Source organism: Crinia signifera, chromosome 6, assembly GCF_055691185.1.
Source record: "Crinia signifera chromosome 6, ASM5569118v1, whole genome shotgun sequence".
NCBI lineage: Eukaryota > Metazoa > Chordata > Amphibia > Anura > Myobatrachidae > Crinia > Crinia signifera.
Genome location: NC_139222.1, coordinates 7,784,709 through 7,805,176, shown reverse-complemented (window position 1 = coordinate 7,805,176; position 20,468 = coordinate 7,784,709). Strand labels below are relative to the sequence as shown.

Genomic DNA, 20,468 nt, shown 5'->3' with positions numbered 1-20,468 from the left:
AATACATTGCTATGCCCAGGGGTCTACACTGCTGTGGACGCCCCTGTATGTGTGTGTATATATATATATATATATATATATATATATATATATATATAAAAATATATATATATATATATATATATATATATACATACATTTGGTCTATCTATAATTCTTTAACTGATCCGGCATATACTGGGTCACTTAAGTGTCCATCTCCGTGCTTTGCTCCGCCCCTCTGGAAACCCCCTTCTGAAAATCCTGCGTTTGCCCCTGCCCCCCCTCCCAATATTACAGCCTGTACACAAAGCACATTGTACAGAGCACCATAGTACATCACACAGCTCCTCCCACCTCCCATATTACACCCAGTACCCAGCACATTTCACACATCATAGTATACATTAAACTATGCCCGCCCATAGTACACCCTGTTTACAAAGCACATTGTACACACAGCTACCCCCTTCCATATTATACCCCTTTTACACTGCCAAAAAATCCGGGTCAGCAGCGGGTCAGACCCTGATCATCGGCGGTGTAAATAGGGTATATCCGTGTCCATTTACATGGGTCCTCTACCCAGGTCCTGACCTGGGTAGAACCCGGATAGGACCCGTGTAAATGCTGGTATAAATGGTCCCGCTGCGGGTCCAGGCACCCGCAGCGGGTCCGCAGCGCTGGGGAAGATGTGCCCAGCTGCTGCGGGAGGAGGGGGTCCCTGCGCCCGCTGAGGGGGGGGTACCTGTCAGCCTGAGGTCGATGTGTGGGGCCGCCGCTGTCCCTGGGTGCTGGTAGGAGGGGGGGTCTGCAGCTGCTGAGGGGAGGTGGGGGTACCGGTCAGCCTGAGGGATGATGTGCACCGCTGCTGCTGTAACTCCCCCCGGCAGCCGGTCCCTGCGGCGAATGGACAGTCAATGTCGGCGGTCCCTCCAGCGCATGGGAACTAGTACTAGTTCCCATGCGCTGGAGGGACCCCCGGCACTGACTGTACATTCGCCGCAGGAAATTCGCGGCTGCGGGGGGAGCACCAGGGGACAGCGGCGCACATCGACCTCAGTCTGACAGGTACCCCCACCTCCCCTCAGCAGCTGCAGACACCCTCCTCCGACCTCAGGCTGACAGGTACCCCCCCATCCCCTCAGCAGCCGCAGGGCCCCCCCTCCTCCCAGCACCCAGGGACAGCTTCCCCCATCTACCCCCTCAAAAATGTTATTCAAGTAGTAGTAATATATATATATATATATATATATATATATATATATATATATATATATATATATATATATATATATAGATACAGAAGTACCAACACACTCGCCATTCCTAAGAATGGGGTGCAAACAGCACCCACTTCCCAGGATGGGGTGCATTAGCCTGTGACCACACACTCTAGTAAATACAAACATATATATAGTAGTTGATTGTGATGGCGGCACTCACACAATAAATCAGTCAGGAGACTTGGCTGTCACCAACGTTTCCAAGCCAGTGCGGCTTCTTTATCAAGGTGTAGAAGACAATGTTACAGGTATCCAAAGCTTTCTTATATATCTTCAAAATCCCTCCTCCCCCCCCCCCGCGCCGGCCGCCAGGCGGGAGCCGTCCACTGACGTCACTCCGTCCAGCGATCGCACCCGGGGAGGCCGGAGGGGGCGTGCATACATTAATCAAAATTACAATGGCGTGATTCATATAGTAAAAACATGTGCGTGAAACGGAGAGGGGGCGTAACAACGGCAGTACGTGTGTGACGTCACGCGAGCAACATGGGTTACAACATTTTTATTTAATACCCTTACACTATAAACTTATGTAGAATTATGAAGTACCCAGATGTTGCCACAGACAGGTTAGGTCTAGTATGTAAGAAATTAATAGAGTAAAATAGACCATACCTGTCAAAATGCTGCTGTGCCATTTTATATGCATGCTGTTAGTTTAAAGACATTTTTTATTTGCACGGCTGCAGTATAACACTGCAGCTTTTATATGACGCCAGAATGGGGTCTCTTAAATTGACCTTTACAGGTCTCTTAAATTACACATGTCACGATGTTTTATAACAGTTTGGTTTTTGTATTATAGGAGCGCTTTGTTGCCTAGGCACCGGAAGCGGCACCCAGAATGAGGCTTGGACTCCCTGTGCGCTCCAGGGCGCAAGGCGGAGGCTGATGACATCAGAAGAAGAAGCTGCAGCTTCAACTTTGGTGTCCAGGCCGGCAGAGCGCGGTGATGGCGGACGGGTGAGACAGCCAACAGGGGAGCCCGCAGGTGAGCGTTGTTAGGGGAAAATGAGGCGGGGGGCGGGTTTTTCCTGTTTGATTTTGTGTATATATTTGTCCACTTTGCACTGTGTGAATTGTTCCCTGAGGACGGGCTACGCCCGAAACATGTTGGAGTCACAATAAATTTTTCATGCTTCACTAAAATCCGTGAGTGCCGCCTACCTCCATCCCAGCGTATTATATATATATATATATATATATATATATATATATATATATTATACCCCCTTGGCAACGAGCAAGCATTTTTAATGACAACCACAAGGAAAGGCAGGGCTGACCCAGGTTAAGTGTAAATGGTGCAGACCGAGGTCGAAGTGCTGTGTAAATAGGGTATAAAGCAGGGTCAGACCCTGGAAACTCCAGCGTTCAAAGACCAGGGTCCGACCAGGGTTTTTGGTGTAAAAGGGGTGTAACACTCAGTAACCAGCACATTGCACAAAACACCATTGAACACAGTGTCCCCATATTACACCTAATACACACAAACACTATTTTATACCCCTCACAACCCCCATTCCCTTAGAACAGAAAGCACTCACCTGGCTGTACTCCTTCCAGGGACCCAGCAGTCAGTGTGGTGGGGGATGAAGCACAAGCAGAGGAGGAGCAGGAAGGAAGAGCTGGCCTGGCTGATACACGGAACCCAGTGTGGTGGGGATGAAGCACAAGCAGAGAAGGAGCAGGAAGGAAGAGCTGGCCTGGCTGATACACGGAGCCCAGTGTGGTGGGCAGGGCCAGCCTCAAGGAAGCCCCGGCTGCAAGCTCTCTGCTCCTGGTCTGTGCACACTGCACACAGCAGCTTGGCCACCTGACCGGTACCCACAACCCCCACGGTGGCTGACTGAGACTTCACCATGCAAGCCCCGCCCCCGACAGTTCCGGACGCACGCATGCGCAGTCCAAATTACACTGAATGACTCCCAAAACAGGGAGGATAGAGGGGCTTTGTGGGGCAGCGGGAGGGTCAAGCAAAAAGCGGGACCATCCCGCTGAATGCGGGAGGGTTGGCAAGTATTGCACAAGTACAGGTGATTCTGATGTACATGGTTATCAGCAGTGCTGGCTCCTGCTATTGGGCTGCAGGACTGCAGTGCCTCCAGTGAAAATCAGGAGGTTTCCAGTGTAAAACAGACAGCCAGCATCAGAGCTCCAGTGAGTGTGTGATGTTGTCAGACTACGTGCAGGTGTGTGACCGTTACCTGGTGTTCCTCTTCTCCTTTCGGCACTGCTTGGCTGCTACCTGACTGCTTCACTTGCCTGCAATTCAGAGGGCGGAGGGACAAAGGCACCACGGGAAGACAATACCCCAACACAACCACACAGAATGGTCACCACACGTGAGGACGGTGATCAAAATAATTTATTTAGCTGCTGAAAGATTCACGGATCACCGCTATGAAAGAAGTTAACAATGAAATGACAATAACGCTGGAATGCAATAATTGGCAGATAATATGAAGACAATTCTCCCTTTTTATATTGTGCGCAATGAGGTCACTGTGGCTTTGGTAGGCCGCACTTCGCACAATACACTACAACCAATACAATACCCTGGTCTCTACAATAAATTCAAGTAAAGATGAAGGAATAAAGATGTTCTATACAGAAGATATCGTGCGCAATGGGGCCACCTGTAACACCTGCAGGCCGCAGTTCGCACGATATACTGCATCACCAATATCACTCTGCAATGGGATTATAGTGTAAACAATTCAAACCATCAAACAAGACATGCAATAGCTTTCACATGAATGAACATAGTATGCAGCACTCATACCTTGCATAAAGAACCATAAATGTCCAGGCTAAAAACAATAAGTCCCTGAACTGCAGTTCTATTGTTGGTCCTAGGTACCTTTTGGCCTAGGTGCACCGTAATTGAAGTAACAGCTAATACAAGGAGTTGTAATCCAAGGCAAGTTATGTCCTGAGCTCTGGCACAATGCCAACACTGGGGTTACTTCTCAAAAGGTTTCTAATAACTGAAAGGGTAATGGTAAAGGCAGTCACTGCAAGGTGGACTGTGCCTCAGGCTAAAAATGGCGTTGTGCTGGGTTAACTTGTGGCGTGAAATGGAGGACAGTGTCAGTGTGGAGTGGTAGTATGGTACCTGCACACCGGGTGCTGTTGCTGACTCCTGTCAGTCACGTCTCCCTGCAGGCCGGTCTGCCTGTTGTCAATCACTGCTGCTGTGTGAATGGCGTCTCCCCTGCTGGGCTCTCTGTCTTTTCGTGGGGGCGCCTTTCCGCCAGCTGTCGCTCACCACCAGGCACGCTCTCAGCGGCTCTCGCTTGCCGCTCCCCACACTGTGTCTCTCCTCGTCAGCGGCTTTGCTGGGGATCTCTCTCTGCAGCACCCTGCGCACTGCTTACTCCTTACTCTCCCTGGGTGCACACTGCTCTCTCCTTCCTGGCTCCTCTGACTGCACACAGAACACTTGTTACATTCCAATCTGCCCAGCAACAGGCAGGCCTCTAACTTCCTGCTTCTCCCAGCACCTTGCTAGGTCCTAAAGTCCCTCCTGTCCTCCTTGCTGCTGCAGGTTGGTTGCCTAGCAACCCCCTGAAATCCTGTGCATTTTTAGGCAGCCCTGGCCACCAATGATTCTGTGGCACAAAAGGTGGTACTCCAATTCTGGGATGCCACATGCTTCCCCGTTGGAAGAATGCCAGTCCGCGGGCATTATGTCGGAGACAACAAAAGTCCTGGTACAGTCTCTCATTTAGAAACAAAGCATTAAAAGGTAACATTACCTGTAAACTGTAAAACATTTCTACATTTCTGCCTTACATCTATACATTAAAGCATTTACAATTACATTCAGGGCGGGTTACCTAAGCCTGGTAAAAACCTGTTAACTCTGGGGCCTGGGTTGTGCAGAGGCATGTCCCCCCTGGGTTCCCTGCTCCTCCGCCTCAGGCAAGTCTTTTCTCCTGTTCTTCAGCAGTGTTCTTCGACGGCACCTTAAATCACTGCGTGCGGTCGGCAATGAGCACGTGCTTCCTCTCTCTGCCTTTTCTTGGACCTGTTGATGGCCTGTTGCATCAAGAATAGGAATTTTTCACTTGAAATCGTTGTGTACTCATACTCACTTCCAGGCCTCTCTTCCTTAGACTGGGCTTCAACCTTCTCGACTTCCTTTGGGTTCTCTGTAGGGACATTGGGTTTAGACAGTGGCATAATGGGTTCTGAGCCCTTCGGTTCCATGCGGTCCATCCTTTCTTCCGCTGCCACGTGATGCACGGTTTCACTGCCCTTTCCTCGGTCGGTCGCTTCAACATCTGTCAGTCGAGGGTTGGCTTCTCCGTTATCTGCATCTTCCATTCCCTGTGTAGCAGCACGCTTCTGCTCTGGAGAAAATTGTGGCCTAACCACACCTTCCATGCACTGCTGCTCTGTTTCGCTCTGCGTCATCACAACTGGTCTCTGGCTCGTTTCCAGCCATTCCCTCTTCCTGGGGACTTTAGGTTCTGGTGGTCTGGGCATCTGCTCAGGTTGCGGAGAATTCGTGTTAGGCCTGTCAGTCTCGCCAAGACCTTTCTGTTGTCTTCTTTCCCTTTGGTTCTGCTGACCATATGGCCGGTGGCTGTGTGGGTCATTACAGTCATGCGTGAAGCGTCTGTGTTCACTCTGGCCTGTGTCTCTGTTGCCTCTTACCGCAGCACCACCGGGGCCTGTCACGTTAATGGCCTTGACGCCTCTCCTTCCACTTGCCATTTCAAATTCGACCCACTCTCCATTTGCTAGGGTCCGGAAGCATTCATTCCGATGGGTCTTCTGGATGCCCGTATAGTGGACATATACGGTTCTCCCATTATCTGTTCTTCGGATAATCCCATAGCCACGTGCTACGTTAAACCACATCACATGGCCTGTTAACTTTCTTGTTCTGATTCGCCAATCCACAGCGTCGGATGGCACATTCACTTGGACTTGGTTCTGCACTATTGTTTTTGGGGCTTCTCTTGAGAGTCTGTTTCTTGCCTCGGGATCCTCTTGTCTGGAGGTGGCGTTTGGGCAGTACCTCTCAATGTGCCCACTCTGGTGGCACCTTCTGCAAATCGGTCGGCCTTGTAGATAATACTTGTCGGTGGGTCGTCGGTTCGATTCTCGGGTCACCTCCCGCCACGGACGGTTCCTTGTGTCACGGTCTTGACGCCATTTTCTGCGTCGGTTTCTGCCTTGATTTTTGTCTAGGTCTTCCAACTTTTGCGCCATGCGCGTCATATTACACGTTAATTCAGACATCTGGCGGGTTAGCACTTCCAGTGGGCCCGGTTCCATGGGGGCTTGTGTCTGTTGGGTGACTGCTCTGCTCAGGCATAGGGTGTCTGCAATTTGCCCTTTTGAGGCCTGGTGGCAGGCTTCCCCTTCCGCTGAGTCCTCATCTTCATCCCGACCACTCTGGTTCAGGCCCAGGATTTGTAGGACAGTTTCCTTAAATTTGGCGAAGGTGCTGTCAGGTTGTTGTCGTCTCCACATGCGCAATTGGGACTTGACTGCCTCCTCCTGCGCTCCTTCGATGAACAGGTTGGTTAGTGTTTCATCAACTTGTTCCTTTGGTTTCTTTTCTCTCAACTGTATGGCCTTCATGGCTTCCTGTAAGCTTAGTGCATACTCCCGCAGTGGTTCATTCGGTCGCTGTTTTCTCGAGTACAGGCGGCTCTTCAAATCTGCTATTGTCTTTGATTCAAAGATCTCTTGCAGCTTTTCAAAAATTTGCTCCACCGTTTCCTTTTCGTCGGCCTCCCACGTTCTTACTTCACGTAGTGCTGGGCCTCTCAGTTGCCCCACCAGTATTTCAATCGCTTGTTCGTTGCTGAGCCGGTACAGCTGTGTCATGGAGAGTATCCGGTTTTTGAATTCTTTCAGCGTTTGCGTCCCCGGGGTGTTGTTTCCCGAATAAGTCGGTACCCAGGGCGCGCCATAATAGTATGGCATGGTGATTGGTGCCGCCGTCATTGACACTGGATTTCCTTCTCCAGGTGATGCAGGAAGTCGTCTCCTCCTTCTGGTCAATGTGGGAGCTTCTGCTTGGTCTGAGTCTGACATCGCTGAATCCTGTTCGCGGACGCCAAGTGTGATGTTGTCAGACTACGTGCAGGTGTGTGACCGTTACCTGGTGTTCCTCTTCTCCTTTCGGCACTGCTTGGCTGCTACCTGACTGCTTCACTTGCCTGCAATTCAGAGGGCGGAGGGACAAAGGCACCACGGGAAGACAATACCCCAACACAACCACACAGAATGGTCACCACACGTGAGGACGGTGATCAAAATAATTTATTTAGCTGCTGAAAGATTCACGGATCACCGCTATGAAAGAAGTTAACAATGAAATGACAATAACGCTGGAATGCAATAATTGGCAGATAATATGAAGACAATTCTCCCTTTTTATATTGTGCGCAATGAGGTCACTGTGGCTTTGGTAGGCCGCACTTCGCACAATACACTACAACCAATACAATACCCTGGTCTCTACAATAAATTCAAGTAAAGATGAAGGAATAAAGATGTTCTATACAGAAGATATCGTGCGCAATGGGGCCACCTGTAACACCTGCAGGCCGCAGTTCGCACGATATACTGCATCACCAATATCACTCTGCAATGGGATTATAGTGTAAACAATTCAAACCATCAAACAAGACATGCAATAGCTTTCACATGAATGAACATAGTATGCAGCACTCATACCTTGCATAAAGAACCATAAATGTCCAGGCTAAAAACAATAAGTCCCTGAACTGCAGTTCTATTGTTGGTCCTAGGTACCTTTTGGCCTAGGTGCACCGTAATTGAAGTAACAGCTAATACAAGGAGTTGTAATCCAAGGCAAGTTATGTCCTGAGCTCTGGCACAATGCCAACACTGGGGTTACTTCTCAAAAGGTTTCTAATAACTGAAAGGGTAATGGTAAAGGCAGTCACTGCAAGGTGGACTGTGCCTCAGGCTAAAAATGGCGTTGTGCTGGGTTAACTTGTGGCGTGAAATGGAGGACAGTGTCAGTGTGGAGTGGTAGTATGGTACCTGCACACCGGGTGCTGTTGCTGACTCCTGTCAGTCACGTCTCCCTGCAGGCCGGTCTGCCTGTTGTCAATCACTGCTGCTGTGTGAATGGCGTCTCCCCTGCTGGGCTCTCTGTCTTTTCGTGGGGGCGCCTTTCCGCCAGCTGTCGCTCACCACCAGGCACGCTCTCAGCGGCTCTCGCTTGCCGCTCCCCACACTGTGTCTCTCCTCGTCAGCGGCTTTGCTGGGGATCTCTCTCTGCAGCACCCTGCGCACTGCTTACTCCTTACTCTCCCTGGGTGCACACTGCTCTCTCCTTCCTGGCTCCTCTGACTGCACACAGAACACTTGTTACATTCCAATCTGCCCAGCAACAGGCAGGCCTCTAACTTCCTGCTTCTCCCAGCACCTTGCTAGGTCCTAAAGTCCCTCCTGTCCTCCTTGCTGCTGCAGGTTGGTTGCCTAGCAACCCCCTGAAATCCTGTGCATTTTTAGGCAGCCCTGGCCACCAATGATTCTGTGGCACAAAAGGTGGTACTCCAATTCTGGGATGCCACAAGTGCACGCGGGTGTGCAAGAGGGGGGTGCGCATTCTACCCGCGGGGGGTGTGGGAGCGCTCTGCTGGCTGTCTGTGTCTATCCCAGTCCTCATGTGTCACATGATCACATGTCTTTCCTGTCAGGAGTCACAACACCAGGCTCCACCATGTGTGACCTCCTCTCATGTGGGGAGAAGTTCACCATGTAGTAGCTTCCTATTGGAAGCTGCTACTGCCTATCATACAGAGGACAGAAAACTCCTCCCCCACTTGGGCTGCCAGTACATGGAGCGATGACAGCAATAGCTTTCCAGCAGGAAGCCGTTCTGTGCACATCACCAGAGCTACAGTGCTTCCATGGGCTGCTGCCTGTGCAGCCCAGCAGCAGCAAATCCTCTGCAGTGAGCATGCCCAGACTTCAGTGAGTCGCTCAGTGTGATGCAGCCGAAGAAAGATACGCAGTGCACCAGAGAGGGGCATGGAAGTTTTTTAATTTTTATAATATTTGAGCCTCTGTGTATAATATTGGTACTTATGTATTATCTGGGCTCCCATGTTAACTGCACCCCATTTTTTCATACCCCTACTATCCAACTACGCATGGAGTTGATTTTATATAGTGTGGCGAGCGCAGCGAGCCACCGTGCCCGAAGCGTGGAGAGTGGACGCAGTCTCATAAGAAAAACGGGAGTCCAGATATTACATAAGTACCATAATATTTATTTAAACTATTATTTGTGTGTGAATCTTTAATAGGAGTATAATTTTCTGTTCTTTAATTAATAGTAAAGTTATTCAAAGTGTGTATTTTGCTTTGTACCTGTGTTTTTGTGCATACGGGAACATCATCTGTTTACAGTATATGCACAAAAGGACTGGTACAGAGCAATCACAATCAAGGCAGGAGCTGCAACAGGTTATCAGTCATATCCTCTGAGTGTATAGATGGAATTGTGGCCTAGTCAGAGTGGTCATATCCCAGGATCTGGCAGACTGTGTAGGGGTTCCCCTGTCGGGACAAATACACTCTGATAATGACATTGGCTGCTGCTCAGTGGTGCAAGTAGAATTTTTTTCTTGGTGGTATTGATAGCCTCCACCAAAAATGGCGTGGCCATGTGTCATGAGGGGGCGTGGTTACACAAAGCTAGAGGAGTGACTAAATGACAATAGTGGCCTGGCATCAGGACCCAGGGAATGAGAAACAGGGAATGTCTGGGGGTGGGTTGGCTCTTGCTTGGGGGAGAGCCGGGCAGCTTGTGCTTACAATTGTGGATCCTGCTATTCATGCTGTCGGCACCGCTGATGCCTGTCAGTGTGAAAGGCTAAATCACCAGTAGCCGGTAGCTGCATACAGCACCAATCAAAACGCTGGGTGGGCGGGCTGCGGATGCATTATATTTATACTTAAAATAAAAATAGAATTGACAGGGGGTAAGTGGTACTGTGTACCTGCAACATATTTCTTACAGGTACTCCGTACCACGCCGTACCCCCTTACTTGCAACACTGCTGCTGCGGATTCTGTTATGGCCAGATCTGTGTACAGGCAGTGATACACACCGCTGTGCTGTATATAACTGGTCACCTGCTGCCCCGTCCCTGGTATCAGGCCCATGAGATCCTCAGGGAATCCTAATGTAGAAACCTCTCCTCTTGATCCTATACCTGCAAAAGTCATTAAAAATCTATCTCCTGTGCTTATTCCAACCTTAACTAAAATCTGCAATCTCTCTCTTACTACTGGTACTTTTCCGTCTCTGCTCAAACATGCAGCGATTACTCCCATTCTGAAAAAACACAATTCTGACCCTAACTCTCTCTCTAACTATCGTCCTATCTCTCAGCTCCCATGCCTCTCCAAGCTACTCGAGAGACTTGTCTACTCTCGCCTCACAAACTTTCTTAACTCTAACACCCTATTAGACCCGCTTCAGTCAGGCTTTCGCTCTCAACACTCCACTGAGACAGCACTGACTAAAGTGGTGAATGATCTGGTAACAGCCAAGTCTAAAGGCCATTACTCACTGCTTATTCTTCTAGATCTTTCTGCTGCGTTTGACACTGTGGATCACACTCTCCTTTTACAAACACTACACTCCCTAGGTCTTAATGATACAGCCCTTTCCTGGTTCACATCTTACCTATCTGATCGCTCTTTTACTGTTCGCTTCTCTGACTCTACTTCCTCTTCACTACCCATGTCAGTCGGAGTTCCGCAAGGCTCAGTCTTAGGTCCTCTGCTTTTCTCAATCTATACCTCCTCGCTTGGCAAACTAATCAGCTCCTTCGGATTTCAGTATCACTTATATGCGGATGATACTCAAATCTATCTATCAACCCCAGAGTTGTCACCAGTGGTTTTGGGCCGAGTCTCTGAATGTCTCTCTGCCATCTCACTTTGGATGTCTTGTCGCCAACTCAAACTCAATATTTCCAAAACTGAATTACTTATATTCCCGCCAACTAAGAACAGTTACCATCCTGACATCTCCATCACTGTTGTTGACAACTCGACAATCTACCCTACCCCACAAGCTCGTTGCCTAGGGGTAATCCTCGACTCTGAACTGTCCTTTGTTCCCCACATTCAATCGGTTTCCAAATCATGTTACATGCATCTAAAAAACATATCCAAAATACGACCGTATCTCACACAAGACACTACTAAATCTCTTATTATTTATTTATTTATTAGCAGTTTCTTATATAGCGCACACAGATTCCGCAGCGCTTTACAGAGAATATTTCACCATTCACATCAGTCCCTGCCCCAGTGGAGCTTACAATCTATATTCCCTACCACATGTACATGCACACACAGACATTCTAGGGTTAATTTTTTTGTTGGGAGCCAATTAACCTACCAGTATATTTTTGGATTGTGGGAGGAAACCGGAGTACCCGGAGGAAACCCACGCAAGTACGGGGAGAATATACAAACTCCGCACAGTTAGGGCCATGGTGGGTATTGAACCCATGACCTCAGTGCTGTGAGGCAGTAATGCTAACCATTACGCCATCCGTACTGCCCATACTTATCCATGCACTCATTATATCCCGCATTGATTATTGCAATAGTCTCCTAACTGGTCTTCCCAAGAACAGACTCTCACCACTGCAATCCATTCCAAATGCTGCTGCTAGGCTGATCTTCCTTGCAAGACGCTCATCGTCTGCTGATCCGCTCTGCCAGTCCCTCCATTGGTTGCCTGTACATTACCGTGTTCAGTATAAAACACTTCTACTCACATATGAAGCTATTAACCATACTGCACCAGCTTATATCTCTGCACTTATCACAGAATATCTCCCATCTCGACCACTCCGCTCTGCACAAGATTTGCGTCTCTCATCTGAGCGGATCACTAGCTCCCATTCACTATTACAGGACTTTCATCTGGCTGCTCCCATCCTATGGAATGCCCTTCCATGCACAATTAGACTCTCCGCTACATTCCAAACTTTCAAGCGTTCCCTGAAAACTCACCTCTTCAGGCAAGCCTATCATATTTATATACCGCATGCATAACCCTCTGATGCACTTATGTATTATATAGCTTCCCTTCTGGACTTGTAACTTGTTGGGACTGCTATGTTATTACTGGTGCCTGTCCTTGTGTTTCCCTCCTATATACCTAATAGATTGTAAGCTTGCAGCAGGGCCCTCCTACCTCCAAGTCTGTCTGTTACCCAGTTTGTTATATCACTGTCTACTATTGTAAAGCGCAACGGAATCTGCTGCGCTATATAAGAAACTGTAAATAAATAAATAATAAATGTAGTATATTATTACTTACACTGGGATATATGTGACTTATATAATGACATTGGCTTCTGTAATCAGTGGCTGCTGCTGATTCTGTTATATAGATGTGGCCAGATCTGTTTACAGGCAGTGATACACACCACTGTGCTGTATATAACTGGTCACCTGCTGCCCCGTCCCTGGTATCAGGCCCATGAGATCCTCAGGGAATCCTAATGTAGTATATCATTACTTACACTGGGATATATGTGACTTATATAATGACACTAGGTGATTCATCGCGCCCTACGGGCGCTCTTCACACCGTCGTAAGGGGCTGCGCCCCCTTAATTTGTGAACGTTTGTATATGAGAAATATGGTTAGAATTGTATGAAAGATGCCCTGTATTGCAACTTAGGTGTCCACGAATCGCGGGAGGGGGGGTCGCGGAGGGTGCCGCGAATTGCAGGAGGGGGGGTCGTGGGGGGTGCCGCGAATTGCAGGAGAGGGGTTTGTGGGGGGGTGGATGCTGCGAATCGCGGGAGGGGAGGGATTGCAGAGAATCGCGGGAGGGGGGTCGCGGGGTGGGTTGCCGCAAATCGCGGGAGGGGGGTTACGGGGGTTGCGGCGAATCATGGTAGGGGGGGTCGCGGGGGGTGTGCCGTGAATCACGGGAGGGGGGGTCACGGGGTGGGGTGCCGAGAATCGCGGGGGAGGTGTGTGTGTGCCGTGAATCGTGGGGGTTGTGGGGGGGGTGGGGGGGTGTGACGCAAATCGCCACAAGAAAAAATCAACACAGAAAGGTCAACACATGTAAATGTTGACATAAGTGTGCCACTTCATTGGTGTCCATGTCGACACATGAGAATGAATATGAAAATATTAAAAAAATGAAAAAAAAAACTTCAAAAACTCATGTCAACCTTTTTCATTGTCGACCATAGCCATGTCAGTGTTTTCCATGTGCAATTTAATTCTGGAGCTGCCGCGAATCACGGGGGGTGCCGCGAATTGCAGGAGGGGGGGGTCGCGGGGTTGGGTGCAGCGAATCGCGGGAGGGCGGGGTTCACAGGGGTTCCGGTGGGGGTTTGCCGCGAATTGCGGGAGGTGGGGGGTCACGGGGGTGCCGCGAATCGCGGGGGGGGTTGCGGGGGGGTGTGACGCGAATCGCCACAAGAAAAAATCAACACAGAAAGGTCAACACATGTAAATGTTGACATAAGTGTGCCACTTCATTGGTGTCCATGTTGACACATGACAATGAATATGAAAACATTCAAAAAATAAAATAAATCTTCAAAAACTCATGTCAACCTTTTTCATTGTCGACCATAGCCGTGCCAGTGTTTTGCATGTGCCATTTAATCCTGGGGCTGCCGCGAATCGCGGGAGGTGCCGCGATTTGCGGGAGGGGGGGGTTGCGGGGGGTGGGTGCCGCGAATCGCGGGAGAGCGGGGTTCATGGGGGTTCCGGTGGGGGGTTGCCGCGAATTGCGGGAGGGGGGGGTCGCGGGGGGGTGCCGGGGTGCCGCGAATCGCCGGAGGGGGGGTTGCGGGGGGTGTGACGCGAATCGCCACAAGAAAAAAATCAACACAGAAAGGTCAACACATGTAAATTTTGACATAAGTGTGGCACTTCATTGGTGTCCATGTCGACACATGAGAATGAATATGAAAATATTCAAAAAATGACAAAAAAACTTCAAAAACTCATGTCAACCTTTTTCATTGTCGACCATAGCCATGTCAGTGTCTTCCATGTGCAATTTAATTCTGGAGCTGCCGCGAATCACGGGGGGGTGCCACGAATTGCGGGAGGGGGGGTCGCGGGGGTGGGTGCCGCGAATCGCGGGAGGGCGGGGTTCACAGGGGTTCCGGTGGGGGGTTGCCGCGAATTGCGGGAGGTTGGGGGGTCACGGGGGTGCCGCGAATCGCGGGAGGGGGGGTTGCGGGGGGGTGTGACGCGAATCGCCACAAGAAAAAATCAACACAGAAAGGTCAACACATGTAAATGTTGACATAAGTGTGCCACTTCATTGGTGTCCATGTCGACACATGACAATGAATATGAAAAAATTAAAAAAATTAAAAATAAATCTTCAAAAACTCATGTCAACCTTTTTCATTGTCGACCATAGCCATGTCAGTGTTTTGCATGTGCCATTTAATCCTGGGGCTGCTGCGAATTGCGGGGGGGGGGTGCCGCGAATCGCGGGAGGGGGGTCGCAGGGGGGGTGCCGCCAATCGTGCAAGGGGGGGTCGCGGGGGGGGTCTTTTTGCCGCGAATCGCGGGAGGGAGGTCGCGGGGGGGGGGTGTTTTTTCCGCGATTCGCGGGAGGGGGGGGTCGCGGGGTGGTGGTTATGCCGCGAATTGCGGGAGGGGTCGTGGGGGGGTTCTTTTTGCAGCGAATCGCGGGAGGGGGGGTCGCGGGGGTGTTTTTGCTGCGAATCGCGGTAGGGGGGTCGCGGGGGAGTGGGTGTTTTTGCCGCGAATCGCGGGAGGGGGGGGCTCGCGGGGGGGGGGGAGGTTTTGACGCAAATCGCGGGAGGGGGGCGCTCACCTGGTGGCTGTGGAGTAGCAGTGCTGGGCAACATGGGAAGGCAGTGGGTGTCTGGCACTGTCTGTGGGCTCACTGGGCTGGTTCTCTGTCACATACCTCCCAACATGACCCTCTCCAGGAGGGACACAATGCTCTGTTTCTAGACTTCCCCTTAATGTATGATTGCCATCACCTGTTTTAAACAGGTTAATTTCTCAGAAAGGTGTTCAGCACAGATGAAGGCAATCACACATTAAGAGGAAAGTCCAGGAACAGAGCGTTATAGACACAGACACACACTTTGAGTGACAGATGTAGCCAAATATATAGGAGATTGGCTGCTGTAACCAGTGGCTGCTGCTGATTCTGTTATATAGATGTGGCCAGATCTGTTTACAGGCAGTGATACACACCGCTGTGCTGTATATAACTGATCACCTGCTGCCTCGTCCCTGGTATCAGGCCCATGAGATCCTCAGGGAATCCTAATGTAGTATATCATTACTTACACTGGGATATATGTGACTTATATAATGACATTGGCTGCTGTAACCAGTGGCTGCTGCTGATACTGTTATGTAGATGTGGCCAGATCTGTGTACAGGCAGTGATATACACCACTGTGCTGTATATAACTGGTCACCTGCTGCCCCGTCCCTGGTATCAGGCCCATGAGAACCTCAGGGAATCCTAATGTAGTATATCATTACTTACACTGGGATATATGTGACTTATATAATGACATTGGCTGCTGTAACCAGTGGCTGCTGCTGATTCTGTTATATAGATGTGGCCAGATCTGTGTACAGGCAGTGATACACACCGCTGTGCTGTATATAACTGATCACCTGCTGCCCCGTCCCTGGTATCAGACCCATGAGATCCTCCGGGAATCCTAATGTAGTATATCATTACTTACACTGGGATATATGTGACTTATATAATGACATTGGCTGCTGTAACCAGTGGCTGCTGCTGATACTGTTATATAGATGTGGCCAGATCTGTTACAGGCAGTGATACACACCGCTGTGCTGTATATAACTGGTCACCTGCTGCCCCGTCCCTGGTATCAGGCCCATGAGATCCTCAGGTAATCCTAATGTAGTATATCATTACTTACACTGGGATATATGTGACTTATATAATGACATTGGCTGCTGTAACCAGTGGCTGCTGCTGATACTGTTATGTAGATGTGGCCAGATCTGTTACAGGCAGTGATACACACCGCTGTGCTGTATATAACTGGTCACCTGCTGCCCCGTCCCTGGTATCAGGCCCATGAGATCCTCAGGGAATCCTAATGTAGTATATCATTACTTACACTGGGATATATGTGACTTATATAATGACATTGGCTGCTGTAACCAGTGGCTGCTGCTTATTCTGTTATGTAGATGTGGCCAGATCTGTGTACAGGCAGTGATACACACCGCTGTGCTGTATATAACTGATCACCTGCTGCCCCGTCCCTGGTATCAGGCCCATGAGATCCTCAGGGAATCCTAATGTAGTATATCATTACTTACACTGGGATATATGTGACTTATATAATGACATTGGCTGCTGTAACCAGTGGCTGCTGCTGATTCTGTTATATAGATGTGGCCAGATCTGTGTACAGGCAGTGATACACACAGCTGTGCTGTATATAACTGATCACCTGCTGCCTCGTCCCTGGTATCAGGCCCATGAGATCCTCAGGGAATCCTAATGTAGTATATCATTACTTACACGGATATATGTGACTTATATAATGACATTGGCTGCTGTAACCAGTGGCTGCTGCTGATACTGTTATATAGATGTGGCCAGATCTGTGTACAGGCAGTGATACACACCGCTGTGCTGTATATAACTGGTCACCTGCTGCCTCGTCCCTGGTATCAGGCCCATGAGATCCTCAGGGAATCCTAATGTAGTATATCATTACTTACACTGGGATATATGTGACTTATATAATGACATTGGCTGCTGTAACCAGTGGCTGCTGCTGATACTGTTATATAGATGTGGCCAGATCTGTGTACAGGCAGTGATACACACCGCTGTGCTGTATATAACTGGTCACCTGCTGCCCCGTCCCTGGTATCAGGCCCATGAGAGCCTCAGGGAATCCTAATGTAGTATATCATTACTTACACGGATATATGTGACTTATATAATGACATTGGCTGCTGTAACCAGTGGCTGCTGCTGATACTGTTATATAGATGTGGCCAGATCTGTGTACAGGCAGTGATACACACCGCTGTGCTGTATATAACTGATCACCTGCTGCCCCGTCCCTGGTATCAGGCCCATGAGATCCTCAGGGAATCCTAATGTAGTATATCATTACTTACACTGGGATATATGTGACTTATATAATGACATTGGCTGCTGTAACCAGTGGCTGATGCTGATTCTGTTATATAGATGTGGCCAGATCTGTTTACAGGCAGTGATACACACCGCTGTGCTGTATATAACTGATCACCTGCTGCCCCATCCCTGGTATCAGGCCCATGAGATCCTCAGGGAATCCTAATGTAGTATATTATTACTTACACTGGGATACATGTGACTTATATAATGACATTGGCTGCTGTAACCAGTGGCTGCTGCTGATACTGTTATATAGATGTGGCCAGATCTGTGTACAGGCAGTGATACACAACACTGTGCTGTATATAACTGGTCACCTGCTGCCCCGTCCCTGGTATCAGGCCCATGAGATCCTCAGGGAATCCTAATGTAGTATATCATTACTTACACTGGGATATATGTGACTTATATAATGACATTGGCTGCTGTAACCAGTGGCTGCTGCTGATACTGTTATATAGATGTGGCCAGATCTGTGTACAGGCAGTGATACACACCGCTGTGCTGTATATAACAGGTCACCTGCTGCCCCGTCCCTGGTATCAGGCCCATGAGATCATCAGGGAATCCTAATATAGTATATTATTACTTACACTGGGATATATGTGAGTTATATAATGACATTGGTTGCTGTAACCAGTGGCTGCTGCTGATACTGTTATGTAGATGTGGCCAGATCTGTGTACAGGCAGTGATACACACCACTGTGCTGTATATAACTGGTCACCTGCTGCCCCGTCCCTGGTATCAGGCCCATGAGATCCTCAGGGAATCCTAATGTAGTATATCATTACTTACACTTGGATATATGTGACTTATATAATGACATTGGCTGCTGTAACCAGTGGCTGCTGCTGATACTGTTATATAGATGTGGCCAGATCTGTGTACAGGCAGTGATACACACCGCTGTGCTGTATATAACTGGTCACCTGCTGCCCTGTCCCTGGTATCAGGCCCATGAGATCCTCAGGGAATCCTAATGTAGTATATCATTACTTACACTGGGATATATGTGACTTATATAATGACATTGGCTGCTGTAACCAGTGGCTGCTGCTGATACTGTTATATAGATGTGGCCAGATCTGTTTACAGGCAGTGATACACACCGCTGTGCTGTATATAACTGATCACCTGCTGCCCCGTCCCTGGTATCAGGCCCATGAGATCCTCAGGGAATCCTAATGTAGTATATCATTACTTACACTGGGATATATGTGACTTATATAATGACATTGGCTGCTGTAACCAGTGGCTGCTGCTGATACTGTTATATAGATGTGGCCAGATCTGTTTACAGGCAGTGATACACACCGCTGTGCTGTATATAACTGGTCACCTGCTGCCCCGTCCCTGGTATCAGGCCCATGAGATCCTCAGGGAATCCTAATGTAGTATATTATTACTTACACTGGGATATATGTGACTAATATAATGACATTGACTGCTGTAACTAGTGGCTGCTGCTGATTCTGTTATATAGATGTGGCCAGATCTGTGTACAGGCAGTGATACACACCGCTGTGCTGTATATAACTGGTCACCTGCTGCCCCGTCCCTGGTATCAGGCCCATGAGATCCTCAAGGAATCCTAATGTAGTATATCATTACTTACACTGGGATATATGTGACTTATATAATGACATTGGCTGCTGTAACCAGTGGCTGCTGCTGATTCTGTTATATAGATGTGGCCAGATCTGTTTACAGGCAGTGATACACACCGCTGTGCTGTATATAACTGATCACCTGCTGCCTCGTCCCTGGTATCAGGCCCATGAGATCCTCAGGGAATCCTAATGTAGTATATCATTACTTACACTGGGATATATGTGAGTTATATAATGACATTGGCTGCTGTAAGCAGTGGCTGCTGCTGATTCTGTTATGTAGATGTGGCCAGATCTGTTTACAGGCAGTGATACACACCACTGTGCTGTATATAACTGGTCACCTGCTGCCCCGTCCCTGGTATCAGGCCCATGAGATCCTCAGGGAATCCTAATGTAGTATATCATTACTTACACTGGGATATATGTGACTTATATAATGACATTGGCTGATAGATGTAACCAGTGGCTGCTGCTGATACTGTTATATAGATGTGGCCAGATCTGTTTACAGGCAGTGATACACACCGCTGTGCTGTATATAACTGGTCACCTGCTGCCCTGTCCCTGGTATCAGGCCCATGAGATCCTCAGGGAATCCTAATGTAGTATATCATTACTTACACTGGGATATATGTGACTTATATAATGACATTGGCTGCTGTAACCAGTGGCTGCTGCTGATTCTGTTATATAGATGTGGCCAGATCTGTGTACAGGCAGTGATACACACCGCTGTGCTGTATATAACTGGTCACCTGCTGCCCCGTCCCTGGTATCAGGCCCATGAGATCCTCAGGGAATCCTAATGTAGTATATTATTACTTACACTGGGATATATGTGACTTATATAATGACATTGGCTGCTGTAACCAGTGGCTGCTGCTGATTCTGTTATGTAGATGTGGCCAGATCTGTGTACAGGCAGTGATACACACCGCTGTGCTGTATATAACTGATCACCTGCTGCCCCGTCCCTGGTATCAGGCCCATGAGAGCCTCAGGGAATCCTAATGTAGTATATCATTACTTACACTGGGATATATGTGAGTTATATAATGACATTGGTTGCTGTAACCAGTGGCTGCTGCTGATACTGTTATGTAGATGTGGCCAGATCTGTGTACAGGCAGTGATACACACCGCTGTGCTGTATATAACTGGTCACCTGCTGCCCCGTCCCTGGTATCAGGCCCATGAGATCCTCAGGGAATCCTAATGTAGTATATTATTACTGACACTGGGATATATGTGACTTATATAATGACATTGGCTGCTGTAACCAGTGGCTGCTGCTGATACTGTTATATAGATGTGGCCAGATCTGTGTACAGGCAGTGATACACACCGCTGTGCTGTATATAACTGGTCACCTG

General features: G+C 48.8%; 1 protein-coding gene across 2 annotated transcripts in view; it reads left to right on the top strand.

The window, feature by feature from the left end:
* Positions 1 to 20,468, top strand: part of LOC146007443 (NACHT, LRR and PYD domains-containing protein 3-like) — a 253,821-nt gene that overhangs the window by 62,543 nt on the left and 170,810 nt on the right. Inside the window, exon 4 of one of the 2 annotated variants that reach the window (XM_083145792.1) lies at positions 2,071 to 2,256. The exons of the other annotated variant lie outside the window; for it this stretch is intronic. Within the exon in view, the coding sequence (XP_083001918.1) occupies positions 2,071 to 2,256 (186 nt within the window). The remainder of the gene's footprint in view (positions 1 to 2,070; positions 2,257 to 20,468) is intronic. 2 annotated transcript variants of the gene reach the window in all.